Source organism: Camellia sinensis, chromosome 5 (genome assembly GCF_055761805.1).
Source record: "Camellia sinensis isolate YWXY chromosome 5, ASM5576180v1, whole genome shotgun sequence".
In the NCBI taxonomy this organism is placed as follows: Eukaryota; Viridiplantae; Streptophyta; class Magnoliopsida; order Ericales; family Theaceae; genus Camellia; species Camellia sinensis.
This window is the reverse complement of record NC_138965.1, coordinates 203,056,980-203,073,004: the sequence shown is the minus strand read 5'-3', so window position 1 is coordinate 203,073,004 and position 16,025 is coordinate 203,056,980. Positions and strand designations below refer to the sequence as shown.

General features: G+C 33.9%; 3 protein-coding genes across 8 annotated transcripts; all 3 read right to left on the bottom strand.

Annotated features, from left to right (window-relative positions):
• Positions 1-1,810: 1,810 nt before the first annotated feature.
• Positions 1,811-6,132, bottom strand: LOC114271789 (F-box/FBD/LRR-repeat protein At1g13570). 6 transcript variants are annotated; one of them, XR_003632444.2, is made up of 4 exons: positions 5,929-6,064; positions 2,706-3,182; positions 2,463-2,608; positions 1,811-2,382 (listed from the first exon to the last, which is right to left on the bottom strand). XR_003632444.2 is itself a non-coding variant. In XM_082871217.1 (4 exons), exons 2-4 carry the CDS (start codon positions 2,724-2,726, stop codon positions 2,074-2,076), a joined length of 489 nt encoding a protein of 162 aa, XP_082727343.1. In that variant the 5' UTR covers positions 2,727-3,565; positions 5,929-6,132; the 3' UTR covers positions 1,811-2,073. The 6 variants fall into 6 exon arrangements, 5 of the variants coding, with proteins under 5 accessions (XP_082727343.1, XP_028069221.2, XP_028069222.2 ...); XM_082871217.1 differs by having other exon boundaries at positions 2,463-2,621; positions 2,706-3,565; positions 5,929-6,132; XM_028213420.2 differs by having other exon boundaries at positions 2,463-2,621; positions 2,706-3,038; positions 5,929-6,106.
• A 1,240-nt stretch (positions 6,133-7,372) lies between these two features.
• LOC114271804 (F-box/FBD/LRR-repeat protein At1g13570-like) lies at positions 7,373-12,424 on the bottom strand. Its single transcript, XM_082872509.1, has 6 exons — positions 12,313-12,424; positions 11,625-11,682; positions 10,350-10,470; positions 8,571-8,705; positions 8,423-8,495; positions 7,373-7,731 (listed from the first exon to the last, which is right to left on the bottom strand). Exons 1-6 carry the CDS (start codon positions 12,422-12,424, stop codon positions 7,373-7,375), a joined length of 858 nt encoding a protein of 285 aa, XP_082728635.1.
• A 1,106-nt stretch (positions 12,425-13,530) lies between these two features.
• Positions 13,531-14,655, bottom strand: LOC145792031 (F-box/FBD/LRR-repeat protein At1g13570-like). Its single transcript, XM_082872508.1, has 2 exons — positions 14,074-14,655; positions 13,531-13,743 (listed from the first exon to the last, which is right to left on the bottom strand). Exons 1-2 carry the CDS (start codon positions 14,653-14,655, stop codon positions 13,531-13,533), a joined length of 795 nt encoding a protein of 264 aa, XP_082728634.1.
• Positions 14,656-16,025: the final 1,370 nt, after the last annotated feature.

Here is a 16,025-nt window from a genome sequence, read left to right as displayed (position 1 = left end):
GTGAAGTTTTAAATCGGAGTAATATTATCATTTTGAATTGATTTATTACCACTGAGTTTCGTAGCACATGATATCAAAAAAATTGTTGTCAGTGCCTTCAGGCACGGGTTATCTCTAGTTATTTAACATGACAGAGTTCGGCATCATTTATACAGATACATATATATTGGAGCAATTTCGGAAATTAGTAAAAAGTTAATTTTTTAATTTTTTAACAAGTTCTTTCAAAAAGGTCACAAAAAAGTCACTAAAAAAGTTAGCTTCTTCATCAAAAAAGTTAAAAAGTCAAGTTTTTATCAACTTTTCAAAACACCCCATTAGATGAGTGGTAGAGGGAGTGAGGCCCAGGAGATCACGTACCTTCTTTGGATTTTGGGATTATTTTTTAAAAGAATTTTGCAAACATAAAGAAAATGTTTTGAATAAAAAAAATTACAGAAATATTATTAGAGTGAAATGTTAATGACATCTTAAAAATTATGAGAATAATAATAATTATTTTAATTGAAAACGAAGAGATTATTATAAATCATATTAGCTATGAAATTTTTTGAATGTAACGTTGATGTCATTATTATTGACATTTAAGTATAAGTAATCTCACTATAAAAATAAGAAATTTATTAGATTGTTAGTTACATTTGATATGTAAGGTTCACTCTCTGTGTTTATATACTATTACTTGGTGATATCACATATCAATGATGACGTGATATTACCATTATATTGAATTTTTAATCAAATTTTGTATAATTTTTTTTTATCATTATATAATTTATTTTAAGACTTATATCCATATTTTTTTTTTTTTGCATTGTCTATAATACACTAGTTACAAATAACATTATTTTTTTGATATTTTTCGAAATCAATCGTAAAAACTTGTGTGAAATATTTTTGTAAAAATTTTTGATATTATAATTAATAAGTGCTCATTTTAATTTAATTTTCTAGTTCCGTCATTGCTTTTGGGATGTATCACATTAACTAATAACCACTCAAGAGACAATCGTTAATACTAAAATAATATAAAATTTTCACTTTTATCATATATTTTTGTATACATTTTCAATATTTTTGAACACATTTCTTACATATACATTATTATTATTAACGGCTGCTATTACAATTTGCAAATTACCAATCTAATTCTTCTGTCATCGTCATTAAGAGAGATTTATTTATACTATCATCATTTTTAGGAGCAAATTTATTCCTTCTTATCTTTAAAACATAGGAAGATTCATCATCATTAAGAGAGATTTATTTTTACTATCATCATTTTAGAGAGCAAATTTGTTCCTTCTCATCTTTAAAACATATGAATGGTTGAATGTGGACCATACGTGATTGTGAACATTATCTTAAGAGCATTGAATAACTTCTCGAAAAGGAAGGGTTTGCTTTGCTATGACAATATGGAGGACTTGGGAAAGCGAGGAACATTAAGATTATAGTTTATGGATTTGTGTAGAGATTTAAAAAAAGGAAAGAAAAAAAAAGTGAGTGAAATGTGAATATAATTACATTTCACACTCTTTTCCTTTCCAAATTCTTACCTAAATTCCTGAACCAAACAAGACCTAAGCACATGAATTGTAGAAGCCATCGTGACACATAAAAAGCTACTAGAATGGCACTTGTCCAAACTAAAGTTTGTATTGGCAAAGAGAGGTTCTGATTTCAACCTCTTGCCCCTTGGCCAAGGCCCTATAGTGAGGATCACAAGGACAAGGGAGGTGGGGATGAGAGCCTCAAGCAAACCTCTTGAAAGTGGCTTTATCCTATTAAATAGAACAATGATCTCAAATAAAGCAACAGCAAAGATGAGATATATATAGTTCAATCCTGGTATATACACAACGTTAAAATAATGCCCCCTAAATTTTCGATCAAGAAAAGCATCATAGTGAACCATTTTCTTCCCAAAACTTAAAAGAAGACAGTTCATCAAAACCAATTGCATCAGTCAAAAATAATTGCTTTTTAACTTGGACCAACAAAAACATGGAATGCCATCAAACAGTCCCTCTTGTAATGCCATAAGATGGTCAAAATACATGACATCCCGCACTAAACTTGGTTTGCATCTGGATCTTTGTACGTGATTTTCGCCATGGGTGACAAACGTCGAAATTGTGACACCTCTTTCAAGATCCTCAATCCTCCATCAGAAACCTTTGTCGGATCTGGCTTGATAACCATGGTCACCAATATCGGGGAATTGTCTAACAGAATCATGATGAATACTAATTCATAACTAGTACCAAATACATTATGCATCCCCACCTCTCGAAGCTCATTGAAATAGAGATTTAACTTGCCCCTCCATTCAGACAATTTCACAACAGAATCTGAAAAACAGTCCCTGCTGGAAAATGCCTAGACAGAAGACAACATAATAGTATCAATATAAATATTCAAAATACATACAAGTAATAGAATCATCGGTCATAACTCACCTCAATTGTAAGTTTATGCAATCTTGGGGAGAATCTATTCAAGCCTAAAGCACAACGGACATCTTCAGCTAACTCAAGACATATATCAGATAACTTCAGAATTTTAAGGTGCGTTAAAGTCGGAAGACGCCTGTGTTGGGCAATGCCTGCACCCAAAGACTTGTGCAAACAGCAGAAATGAGATCAAATTAAGAAACTATTGCCTGCCAAATGAACGAAATAAAGCTGTGCAATAAATCTTACCCTCACATAATAACCGGCCATGTGCAGATTTTCAAGAACAGGTAGGCTACGAAAAAGATTAACCAGTCAAATGTCCCTCCTTCATTAAATCGCATCCCATTGGGGGGAAAACGCATTGAAACAATTGCAAGATGGGATGTATTCTTGAAACAAATAGAGTTGAAAATCCCCACCAAGTGTAGGACCTTGAGATTAGGAGCATCAATTTCAAGACAGCCAAAAGCGGTGGGACTTTCAAGTGTCAATTGTTCAAGTAGAGGACAACTGGAGACCAAACTTGCAAGTGTTTTTGCTTTGATGATGACTTCACGAAACTCCAAGCAAACAACCCTACTAAACCCATTAAAGGTTGTCGGTGGTGTAAATACACAGTACCGGAGATTCAAATCCGTCAGCTTTTGACATGAAAATAGAGATGAAGGCAATTTATGGGGTTCACCCCTCCAAATTTGAAGAGTGAATTCCCGGACCCCATTGCTTGACAAAAACATTATAAAGGTGTCAATCTGAGAACAACTTTCGAGTCCATAAATAGAGAGAGTGAACTTAAGTATAGGTCCACAGTGAAGTAACATTACTTGATATATAGTAAACAAAAATCTATTTCTAGTTTTTTTATTTGATCTGAAAAATCTATTTCTATTTGACTGTTGGTCTTGCGTCCATTCTTGGCACAAAGTATCATCAAATACAAGTTGTGGAAGTTTTACCCAGTTATACTTCCACTTCTTTGACAAAACACTTGTCCTCACTGCATCTCGTTGCGGCATACACATTAAGATGTTTTCTATTATATTGGCAGGAAGCTCACTGATAATATCAGAGGTTAAACAACAACTTTTCTTCATTTGTGATGATTACTGTTTAGAAAATCAGGGCAATCAAATTGTCATTAGCAAAAGGAAAGAACAATAATCAATAGCATATTGTCATTATCTCATGTAACAACATTTTAGTAACCAACCTCTGTGACTGTAAATAAAAATAAAAAATAAGAAAAGGAGAAAGCATCTTCCTAAACCCAAACAAATAGATTTATGGTTGTATTAAGCATTCTACCCTCCCTGATCTAGCATATCAATTATACTTATTATCAACCAAAAAGGGCTAGATTAGTTTGCCATTCTTGTATACTCAACTGAGAGGTTGGGAGTATCATTGCCAAGTGCAAAGATTATTTATTTCTTTCCTATTAGGGGACTGTTTATTTCTTCCCTATAATGGGGCTCTTGCTTGTATTGATGTTGTGAATGTTATGGTTAAGATTTCAGGTATGTGTTGTTGAACTTTTTTTTTTTTTTTTTGAACGGAGTGTTGTTGAACTTTATTACATAGTTGATTGTCCAATTTGATATAATTCTCTTGATATTTGTAAATAATCACAAACCATTTAACCCAAAAAAATAAAAAATAAAAAATAAAAAAACACTTAGATTACATTAACACCAATACAGTTTCTAAAATAACACTGATGCCACTTACTTTTATTTAGAATAATAAATAAAAATAGCTCATATATACTATACAAATCACCCATAAAATATCTAATCTTTTATAACCTTCAACCAAATCTTGCCACATAGCCATTCAATATAAGAAAGGATGAGTCCCACCACAATGGATAGCCTCTTCATCATTTTCCATCTTCTCTGTTATGGCCTTCATCAACCTTAATAAATTAAAATGCCATCACTGTAGAACTTGAGAAATATAAAGTTCTGCCCACAAAACATTAAAGGACTCCCTCGGGGTCACAAGCTTAAAGGTGACCTTTGTACCTCAAGTTTACATGCCTATGGTGGTTCTAAAGGATCTTACACAGGCCGAGTTCTCAGTCATCAAAACACACACACAAACACCAGTTCCCAACACCTAGAAATCTTCCTTCTTCCTACGCATCTCTCACCTATCCTCTTGATTCTCTCATTTACCACACAACACCATATTCATATCTAACCACCACAACCACCTCCACCTCTTCTTTTGTATTGTGTTTATTTATATATAGCAGACCATGAATTTGGGTCAAATCAACGGTCATATTACGCGCTATGAATCCCTTGCTGAAACATAAATTTTATAACCATGTCAAGAAAGGGTAATAAAGGTTTCATGATCTCATGATTGCAGTGGTTGAATCTTTCACAAAAACACAAACAATAAATTGGTGTTGGCTTATTTTTCCTACGAAGGAAAATATCATAAATGCGAGCGTGCCAGCAAGGATTGAAAAATCCTTACAGATTAAATTCAAGCCAATTATCAAGCGATTGTATTGACGGTTCTTTTGCCTCAACGAAGAGGACTTCAAATTTGCCAAGTGTAGAGAAAAGAAAAAGTAAAAGAAGAAAAAGGGACGGAGAAAGATGATTGAGTGAACAATCAAAGTAATAATTACTTACCTCTACTCCTACGCTTCGAAAAGAAAGTGCATAAAATGCTTCGAAATGAAAATGCTTAAAATAAATGCTTCGAAATATAAATCTATGTTAAACTACTCCTAAGATAAGGAAAATAACAAGAAATATTGAAATCAAGTGTCTTTGATTTAGGTTCTGGCTCCCTTTGCAATGTAGCCATTAATGGCTATTTATAGAATAAAAAATACAGCAATAACTACTTAGTAACTACCCATTTCTTTCATCTTCATTCTTGTCTTGCCATGTGTCCTTCCACTCATCCACTTTGTCCTCCCACTCATCCACTTTGTCCTTCATATTCTCCATTATCTCTATAACTTCTTTTAACTTCTAAATGAATAAGAGGATGCCACGTGTCCTGCAATTATATAAATAATAAATAATAATAAAAATTGCAGATTTATGATGCTAACAATTGGATACACATTAAAAGTTTAGAGAGATTTTAACAGACTTCAAATTCAATGTTATTACCAATGTACAATCAAAACAACTACAATGGAGGGAAGGGCCTGTTTGGTTGTCCATTCTACAATTAGGCTCTTCACAAACGCTGATAATTAGATTTGTTTGGCTGTAAAATTGAAGGGGAAAAGAAAAAACCTCAAAAATCTGCCAAGTATTAGGGTGTTAAGAGTAAATTAGGGTTTTAAATTTCTTAGAGTATGACATTAAAGTATCATCACGGAAACTAAGCCAATCGTATAAAAGAGCTCATCAATGAAACAACATCATATTTCAACCATAATATCATAGAACTATAATAAAAAAATCAGACAAGACATCTTTTTTTCTTGACTTACTTCAAGTTTACGGTCCCAACTCAAGAAGTTGCTATCGGGCAAGGTCCCCTCCTGTCAAGGGCGAGGTTCTTTACAAAGAAAAGATGTCTTCTCAACCTCCTTCTATCAAGGTTCTCTACGCCCCTGTTTTTTTTTTTTTTAATCTTTTTTTCTTTTCTTTTTTTTTTTTTTGTTTTTTGGTTGAGCAAGTAATTTATATATATCCACCAAAGTGAGGGGTAAATTATTGAGTAAACTAGTAATTTGAGTCCTAATAGTTAAACTTAATTTTTATCAAGCCTTATTAAAACTAAGTTTAAGTAAAATTATTGTTACAAATAATTTTTTATGATAATTTTTTACATACATCTTTAAAAAGTGATAATTAACGACTTTTTTTTATGATTTTTTATAAATTGTCGCTAAAATTTATAACTAGTGACATTTTTTTGTAATGAATTTTTTAAACTATGGCTGAAAGTTAAAAATTAATGACTTTTTTTGTGATAATTTTTTTAAACTATCGCTAAAACTTATAATTTGTGACAATTTTTAATTAGAATAATGTTTGGGACCCCCTTTTGGGTCACCCCCTCACCCCCCCCTTTGCCACGTGGCGGGTGGTGATTGGAGGAGCAGGAAAAAAAAAGAAAAAGAAAAAGAAAATGTAACCAATGAGAGAGAGAGGGGGTCAAAGGGGGTGGGGGAAAAGGGGATGAATCATTGTTGTTTTAATTATCGCTAAAAATTAACTATTAGTGATGTTTTTAATAATATATGATAAAAAATGTCATTAATTAACATTAAACAATAAGTTCACCTACACGCAAGTCCCACTTTAAATTATAATCAAAACTAAATTGATTCATGACACAAATATCACAAAAGTGTTTCAACCAAAATCACTTTGATTTATAACTAAACACTATAAAAATTAGATAACCAAAACCAAAAAGATCATAACTAAAACTATCACAAAATCTCATAATCAAGGTCATTGTAGCTTGTAACCATATCCCTACAAAACTTCATAATCAAATCCACCATAAATTTGATAATAGCAAAACCTCATAATTAAGAACCATATTATTCATGACTAAGAATTTTATAACTACCATACAAATTCCCCTAGTGTTACCAATACAATAATATATACATATATATGAGACTGTCCTGCCTTAGTGATTAGCTTGATGGGAGAGAACTTGAAGCAAAGTTGTAAGCGGCACTTCAACTCTAAGTGACAAACAACATCATTGTAATATGATATCTCTAACAAAAAATATCAACCAAATTTCAGAATTTTAAATGTTGAACCAAGTTTCATTTTTCTCTAGATGTTCCACTTTCACTGTGAATGTCATTAGCAGTTGTTATTTTAGACTTGGCAGACAACACACACCAAAAGATCATCTCACTGTTTCACTCAACCAAATCTGGTCAAAAAGGACACACACCCCATCCGCTAAACTGGATTTTTGAATTTGATTTCTGCTTGAGGTGATAAGCGGCGAAATCGTGTCACCTCTTTCAAAATAATCAGTCCTCCATCAACAACATTCGCTGAGTTCGGCTCAATATGCATTGTCTCCAGCATTTGTGATTTGGCTAATAGAAGCATAATAAACTCCAATTCAGACCTTGTCCCAGATAGCTTTGTCATCTCCACCTCTCGAAGTTGATTTAAAGAGACATCTGACCAGTCTTGCATTTCTAGAAGTTCTAGAACAGGATCAACAATAACATCATCAACAGTGTCATAAGTACTGATATCGGTGGGCCCACAAAAGGGTCTGGCCCACGACTCAGGACCCAACCCACGGTCTAGATATTAAAGCCCAGTAATCTTGAGAAATCAACGATGGACTGGGACCAATAGCATTCAAACGCTTGTCAAACAGAGGTCTAGCCACATAAGCAGACAAAAATCCTGCAAAGTTATTATACCCATATATCTGCCATTAATGAGGCTCTCATAGCATTAAATACGACAACCTCTTCACTGCGGAATATACAGACTCACCATGAACGATACGAGCTAGAATATAGACTTTCGGCCAACACGACACTCTGGAGTGGACAAAGAAATGATGAACAAAGGATATAAAGAAGTTTTCAAGACGCATTAGAGGTTAGCTTCTTCGTTCCTTCTTCTCTCTCTATTCAATCAATCTATCCTATTCTAAATCGATCATTAGAGGGTCCACCGGGGGATTATCACCCCCTTTGGACCTTTTTGCAGGCACATTTTGTGGGCTTCAAGACCGGCAAACCCGTTAGAAGTGTGGATCAGTCCGACCCACCCTTTGTTGGAATTATTGTATTATCAAGTACATACCTAGAAAGAAGAAAATGGAACTCTATCTCAGCCTAAAGATTCCAAATATACATCATGAACAAATGAAATAATAATATCTGCAATTACTTGACCTCAATTGTAATTTTTCCCAAATTTGGGGAGCTTCTGATTAAGCAAAGAACAATAGAGACCTCATCCAGTTCCCAAAACAAATACCATGAAACGAGAGATAATTAAGGTGGCTCAGAGTGGTTGGAAGACTCTTTGGTACTCCACTTGTAGCCAAGAACTAGAAGCAAAAGACACAAGATAAATAAATAAGATAAAAAGAAATAAATAAACACGGTTTACTAAGCTAACTTACCTTGGCATAATAATAGTCCAATTGCAACGACGCAATGACAGGTAGACTATCAAAAAGCATGACCATGGATGATTTTCCTTTGTTGAATACTTCCTCATTCGCGCACATGTTCAAACAAAAGGTAACTCTTGCAAGCTGAAGGGTATTTTTGAAACAAATAGAACTGAAAAGGGCGCCACAGAATAAATATATAAGATTAGGAGCAGCAATTTCAAGGTCACCGAAATAGGTTGAGTTTAAAATGATCAGGTGTTCAAGTAGTGGGCAACCAGAGATCAAACTTGAAAATATGTCAGCAGTGATGCCAACTTCATAAAACTCCAGGCAAAGGAGCCCGATAAATCTTTTAAATTTAGGTGGAGGCTTAAAAATACAAGAACTGAGAATCAAAATCTTAAGTTCTAGACATGAAAATAGTGATGATGGCAATTTGTAACATTCACCCTTCCAAATGTGAAGAGTCAATTCCTGGATACCATTGTTTGAAACAAAAAGTATCAACTGGTCGATCACAGAATAGCCTTTTAGTCTAGATAAAAAGAGAGTGAACTTGTGTATTGGTCCACGGTGAAGTAATAGAACTTGATAAATAGCCCGCAGAAGTTTATTCATTCGTTTTCTGATTGATTCTCTACAGAACATATCATCAAATACAAGTTGGGGAAGGTTCGCCCACATATACCTCCATTTTGTTGATAAAACACTAGTCCTCACCGCATCTTGTATTGATAAACACAACAAGATTGCTTTTTTTACATTGTTTGGAAGATCACTGATTATGTCTGAAGTTGAGCCACACATTTTCTGTTGGGAAATTTTCAAAATGGGTTTTCAAAATTTATTGTTTAGTTTTTGGGTGTTTTAAAAACCTTCCAGTTTTTCTTTGGAAAACATTAATTAAGCTTGGGGACTTTGTCCCAAATTGGAAAGAGAGAAAAATATAGAGCACTTAATAAAGTGCTACATAGAATATTCCTTTGAATATAGAATTATGAGGTGAAAGCTAGTGTGCATGCACTCACACCGCAAGGATGGTGCTCCGCACCATCCGCACACCCACACGCGAATGTGTGGCATGGGCAGTGAGTTGTGTGGCGTTTGATGGTGCACTTTGCACGAACGCATCGGCGCAAGGCGCTATGAGGGCGCTTTCCTATTTGCATCGGACAGGTTGGAGCGATGACGTGGATCTAACGTGGAATACAGTCAGCTCCACGTGGTAGTGACGTGGCGTCTGTTGGCGATGAGTTAGCCAACCGATCAAACAGTTGCGTGTCCAATCTGGAGCGGATTGATCATAACTGTTGATTGGAGATGCGCGCGATCGTATGGATGAGATGGCACCCGATTGTAATCAGGTGTGATTAATTAAGGCAGCTATTCGGTGTGAGAATGATCTGTATCATAGATCGTCGATCCAACGGTCAGATCTGATCAGATGCGATCAAGGGACATGACCATTCGATCAGATCCATCAAGGCCTATAAATAGGCTGCGAAATCAGAAATTTCATTCCATCCAAAATCCAAAAAAGCATTCCTGCAATTCTCTCTCTCCCCCCTCTTGATTTTGAGTTTTCAATTAAGAGTTTCTTAAGCAAATTTCTACTTTTCTTACTGATAATCAAGTTCTGCAGATTTGATTACCAGTGTCGTGGTTTTCTTGATTATATCAAAAGTATTCCGATCTATTGTCGTCAGTGCAAATGCCGATAGACTTGATCTTTAGATCAAGCTTCATTGTATCCTGGAGGCAAATTTGTTGTAACTCCCTACACACCTTTTGGTGGGTACGAATATTGTCTTTAGCGAAGCGACTAAATAACGTGACTTGAAGCATTAAATTTATGTTCTCTATAGACACAATCATCACCAAATTTTGAAGACTCGAAGACCACCAACTGAAGAATTCAAGAAGACAAATTGTTCCAACATTTTCTTCATGTTTCTAACAATTCTGTCAATCAGCAAACTTAGTAAAAACAAAATAAAGAAGAATAATACGGAATAACAGTCCAATATATCATATCTTCTGTTGTCAGCTGTAGAAAGAAGTATAAAAAATAAAAATAAAAAACACCAAAGAATCAACCCCACAGGTTAGTGGTATTTTCCAGCAATAGACAATATTGAACTTTTATTTGTGGAGGGAAATCACTTTTCCTTTCTATTTGCAAATCTCTCTCTGAACTCATAATCCAAATACAGCCTTAAAAAGGTACCCAGAAAAGAGGTGCTGATCATCTATTCAATCTGTATACCTAAAATCATTTTGAGTTCTTTTTTCATTAGAGTACATTAGGGTTTTTACTTTCTTACAATGCAGCATCAAAGTAACATCACAGAAACTAATCAAACACTATAACCGAGTTCCTCAATGAAACAAAGATCAGAATTCAACCATAATACTCAGAAGAGGAAGAAGAATGAGAGAACACACATTATTTGCACACACACACACACACACAAAAAACTAACATGAAAAAGCAGAGAAGAAATCTTTTTTAGTTGACTTACTTGGTGTCTCTTTCAAGCTCCTCCTATCATGGTTCTTTTTGCTGATCTGTTAATTCCAAACTCTGTTACAAGATTTTTGAAGAGTTCTACCTTAATAATAATAATAATAATAAAGAAAGAAGAAAGAAAGAAAGAAAGGAGTCTTTGTCAGACCATCTCCAACGGTTCACCAAACTTTATATCAAATTTAAATTTTGATAAAAAAGATACTGTTTGGTGCTCCAACGGTTGCACCAAATCGATATCAAAATGAGATTTCACCAAACGATTCATCAAACTAAGGACAGGCTTTGCATTTCACCAAAACACTGTACATGACCGTTGGGGGAGACGAACCAGTCGACCAGCCGGTTGACCGGCCGATTGACCAACCGGTCCATGAAAAAGTTCAAACAGTTCAACATTTCTGATTCAAACAATTCAAAAAAAAAAAAAAAAATTGGCTTATTGGTCGACCAACCGGTTGTCCCGGAAAGAGTTCAAACAGTACAACATTTCTGATTCAAACAATTCAAAAAAAAAAAAAAATTCCCCTTACCAGTCGATCAACCAGTTGTCCCGGGGCAAATTTGGTAAAAGGTGAACCGTTGGAGCATCTGGTACCAAATTGGGAAAATTGTGATTTTTTTACTCAGATTTGGTGAAAAGTTTGGTGAACCGTTGGAGATGCTCTCAGCAGTTTCCCCTGTTTCGTTTCGTTTCGTTTCGTAAATCCGTATTTTAATTTTTTAAGCAAATATTCTTCTTCTTCTTCTTTTTTTTAAATACCAAAAACATTTTTATTTTATTTTAAATTTCACTGATTATGGCCATATCAATTATAAGTCAAACTATTTATTTGATTACAAAAAAAAATTATAAAAAAATAAAAAATAAAAAAATTTGATTAATAATTTTTGGCTATAATTTTATGTTATAGTTTATTTAATTTTTAAAATTTATTTGACCCTCCAAAAAAAGAGATTTTTTAAGTTGCAATTTGTCTTTTTTTTTTATAATTTATTTCAAACTATAAATACGCGTATGGACAAAAATTGCCCTATCCCTTTTTTTTTTAATACATGGGTAATTTTTTTTATTTTAGAACACGAGAAACATTATATTAATAAATAATAACATTACATAAACAAGACTCCAAAGGGTCATCCCAACCAAACAACAAAACAAAAAATAAACAACAAAAAACAAGTCTGTCAAAAAAATAATTACGAGTCAGGAAAAATTACCGATCTTATCAAAGATGCGGTTTGGGAAGCAAGATCTGTTTGAAAACTCGTCGTCCTCGTCAACGTCTTCCTTGTCTCTGCTGCCCAACACCATTGCCACTACTACTGCCATTGCCGCCGGACATCGAACACCACCGGAAGTTAGAGTTGAGAAGGAAGTACACCCACAATGGTATGGGAGAAGGTTTGAGAAATGAGGGAACCATTGTAGGTATTGAAAATTCAAAAATCTATACCGAAATTTGAGAAGAAAACTCTCAAAACCCTTATGTCAGACATAAAAAGTCTAGATTTACATGCGAAAACTATAAATCTATACTCTAGGAGTGTAGATCTATACTTTAGAAGTGTAAAATGAATCGCCGGAACATTGCCAGAGTACCACTGAAAATTACTTAAAGAGGGAGGCTGTGCTCTCTCTCCCTCTAGACTTTTATCTTTTATACATGGGTAAATTGCATCCACATAATGCTAGGAACACAAACACTAGATGTGACACATATGTCTGACATAAGGTGGAGTTCACATGTTGTAGGACCTACATGTGGAACACATCTTATGTGAGACGTATGTATCCCATTCTATACATATAGTGTCTGTGCACCTAGACTTATTGCACCTAAAAATATAATTAATCTCATACTTTTGACATAATTACACTAATCTTCCTTGAGATTTTAATTAATATAATAATTAAGTTATTTTCATCCGTAAATCGTCAGTTAGTCATAACAAAAATATTACAAAAACCTTTCAACCAAAATTACTTCTCTTCATAACTAAACATTACATAATTTCATAACCAAAATCACTTTCATTTATAACTAAACGGAAAAATCACATACAAAGACCAAAAATGATCATAAATCTATATAACCAAGACAAAAAAGAATCATAGCTAAAATTACCATAAGACTCAAAATCAAGGTCATTTTAACCTCATAATCAAATTCAACATAAATTTGATAATAACAAAACCTCATAATTAAGAACCATATAATTCATAACTAAGAATTGTATAATTCATTAAAAGTTGTAAACCTAGACTAGCAGGCAACAATCACCAAAAAGATCATCTCATTGTCACACTCAAAACTAAAGCTGGTAAGAAAGGACACAAACCGTCTACTAAACTTGACCTTTAACTGGATTTTCAAATTTGATTTCTGCTTGAGGTGATAAGCGCCGAAATCGTGTCACCTCTTTCAATATGCTCAGTCATCCATCAACAACGTTTGCTGAATTTGGCTCAATATGCATTGTCTCTAGCACTGATGATTTGGCTAATAAAAGCTTAACGAAATCTAATTCAGACCTCGTTCCAGACATATACTTCATCTCCACTTCTCGAAGTTGATATAAAGAGACATCCACCCAGTGTAGCACTTTTAAAAGTTCAAGAATAGGATCAACAATAGCAGCAGCATGTGCCTGGAAAGAAGAAAATGGAATTGTGTCTCAGCCTAAAGATTCAAAATATACATTATAGACATAGGAAATAATAAAATATGTCATTACTTAACCTACATTATAAATTTTGCAAATTTGGGGAGCTTCTAATTAAGCAAAGAACATTATAGACCTCATTAAGATCCCAAAAACAAATACCATACAATGTGAGAATTTTAAGGTGTCTCAGAGTAGTTGGAAGACTCTTTGGTACTCCACCTACAGCCATGAACGAGAAGCAAAATACATCAATAAATATTATCAAAGAAATAAAATAAATAAATAAACACGGTTTTGCTAAGCTAATCTTACCTTGGCATAATAATAGTCCAATTCCAAAACCTCAACGACAGTTAGACTATCAAAAAACACGACTTTGGATGATTCTCCTTCGCCGAATACTTTCCCATTCGTGCCATCGTTCAAACAAATTGTAACTTTTGCAAGTTGAGGGGTCTTTTTGAAACAAATAGAACTAAAAAGGCCTTCACAGAATAATGACTTCAGATTAGGGGCAGTAATGTCAAGGTAACTGACACTGGTTGAGTGTCCAAGCACCAGATATTCAAGCAGTGGGCAACTGGAGATTAAACTTGAAAATGTGTTTGCAGTAATGACAACATCATAAAGCTCTAGCGCAAGAAGACTGCTAAACCCTTTAAATTCTTCAGGTGTAAGCTTAAACATACAAGAACGGAGACTCAAAATCTTAAGTTGAAGACATGAAAATAGCGATGATGGCAATTTATAAGGTTCACCCTTCCAAATTTCAAGGACAAAAACCTGGATACCATTGTTTGAAATAAAAAGTATCAACTGGTCAATCTCAGGACAGCTTTCTAGTCCAGATAAAGAGAGAATGAACTTGAGTATTGGTAAACGGTGAAGTAGCATAACTTAATAAATAGTCATCATAAGTTTATTCTTCTGATTTCTGATCGACTCTCTGCAGAACTTATCATCAAATACAAGTTGGGGAAGTCTCACCCACATATACCTACATTTCCTTGACAAAATACTTGTCCTCACTGCATTCTCTATTGGCAAAAGCATCAATATTTTTTCTATTACATTGTCCGGAAGATCAGTGATTATGTCTGAAATTAAGCCACATCAGTCATTCATGTTTGCTAACTATTGTGACAATCAACAAATATATCCAAATCAAATTATCGAGCGCACCAAGCAGTAGTTTTTGGGCCCGGCACAAATAAAAGAACAATAAGAAATGGTTCATTAACATGTCTTTTGTTATGACAACATTTTATTAACCCAAATTTGCAGCTGTAGAAAGAAACAAGAGAAAACGGTAATTGGGTTCAGTGATTAAAGTGTTGGACAATCTTCACCGTATTTAAGTAATAAATTCTGTTTGTGTACTTAATAACAAATGGAATACAGAAGAAATAAAGAAAATGAGAGAGATTGTTTGATTACAAAAATCAAACCGGTAAATAAAAATAAATAAATAAATAAAACGGATTTTTATTTTGTTTACAAAAAACAAAATCAAAATCTGATATAAATAAAACAGAAAATAAATAAACAACATACTTTATTAATTTCTCAAACAAATTTTTTGATCAAGTCCAGTGTTTAACATTGTGTCCTTAAAACATATTCGTCATCTTCACGATACTTTCAGATTGTGGACGTCTATCTCTTAGGATAAAATGATCAATCAACGAAAAATTGCAACACTACAATTTTTTTGTACAACGAACACACTTAGTGTATACACTTTTTCTCACAGAAAATTAATGGAATTAATGTAGCAAAATGTAGAGATGAATTGCGGCAGAGAAGAACGAAAATTGGAGTGAAAAATCCAAATGAGGGACTGCCTTTATATAGGAAAATTCATGGTTGTAAGGTTTCAATTAAACAGGTGCAAAACCTGTTTGAACAGGTATGATACCTGTTCGGTTTGAATGAATAGATATAAATCTGTTGGGTTCAAAATTTGAACAGATAAAAATTGTATTTAACATATTTGAATCTGTACAGAAATTCGAAAGAAATGAAAAAACAAATTTGAATTTTTCCCACCAAAATTTGAAATTAAAACTTTGGACAGATTTTATTTTACCAAAAAATAAAATTTAATTCAAATGTTTTTTTTCCCAAAAAGATAGATATTGGGCCGGACAGGCCTAACCCAACCTCAGCCCAGCCCGCCCGCCCGACCAGACGGACGACGGTGGCGGCATGCTCGTGTTTATTTTTGGGTCCCATGGGTCTAGCCCAATTTACTCATAACCTCT

Bases quoted from the DNA above. Each gene is read 5' to 3' on its own strand.
- LOC114271789 (XM_082871217.1), bottom strand. From the start codon at position 2,726: ATGGCCGGTTATTATGTGAGG. The intron at 2,622-2,705 runs GTAAGATTTATT...TGTTTGCACAAG, and splicing joins TGGCCGGTTATTATGTGAGG to TCTTTGGGTGCAGGCATTGC. The intron at 2,383-2,462 runs GTGAGTTATGAC...TCTTCTGTCTAG, and splicing joins TGCATAAACTTACAATTGAG to GCATTTTCCAGCAGGGACTG.
- LOC114271804 (XM_082872509.1), bottom strand. From the start codon at position 12,424: ATGGCAGTAGTAGTGGCAATGGTGTTGGGCAGCAGAGACAAGGAAGAC. The intron at 8,496-8,570 runs GTAAGTTAGCTT...TTTTGCTTCTAG, and splicing joins TGGACTATTATTATGCCAAG to TTCTTGGCTACAAGTGGAGT. The intron at 7,732-8,422 runs GTATTTGTTTTG...TTTAATATCTAG, and splicing joins TAATTATCTCTCGTTTCATG to ACCGTGGGTTGGGTCCTGAG.
- LOC145792031 (XM_082872508.1), bottom strand. From the start codon at position 14,655: ATGCTACTTCACCGTTTACCAATACTCAAGTTCATTCTCTCTTTATCT. The intron at 13,744-14,073 runs GTAAGATTAGCT...TCTTCTTTCCAG, and splicing joins TGGACTATTATTATGCCAAG to GCACATGCTGCTGCTATTGT.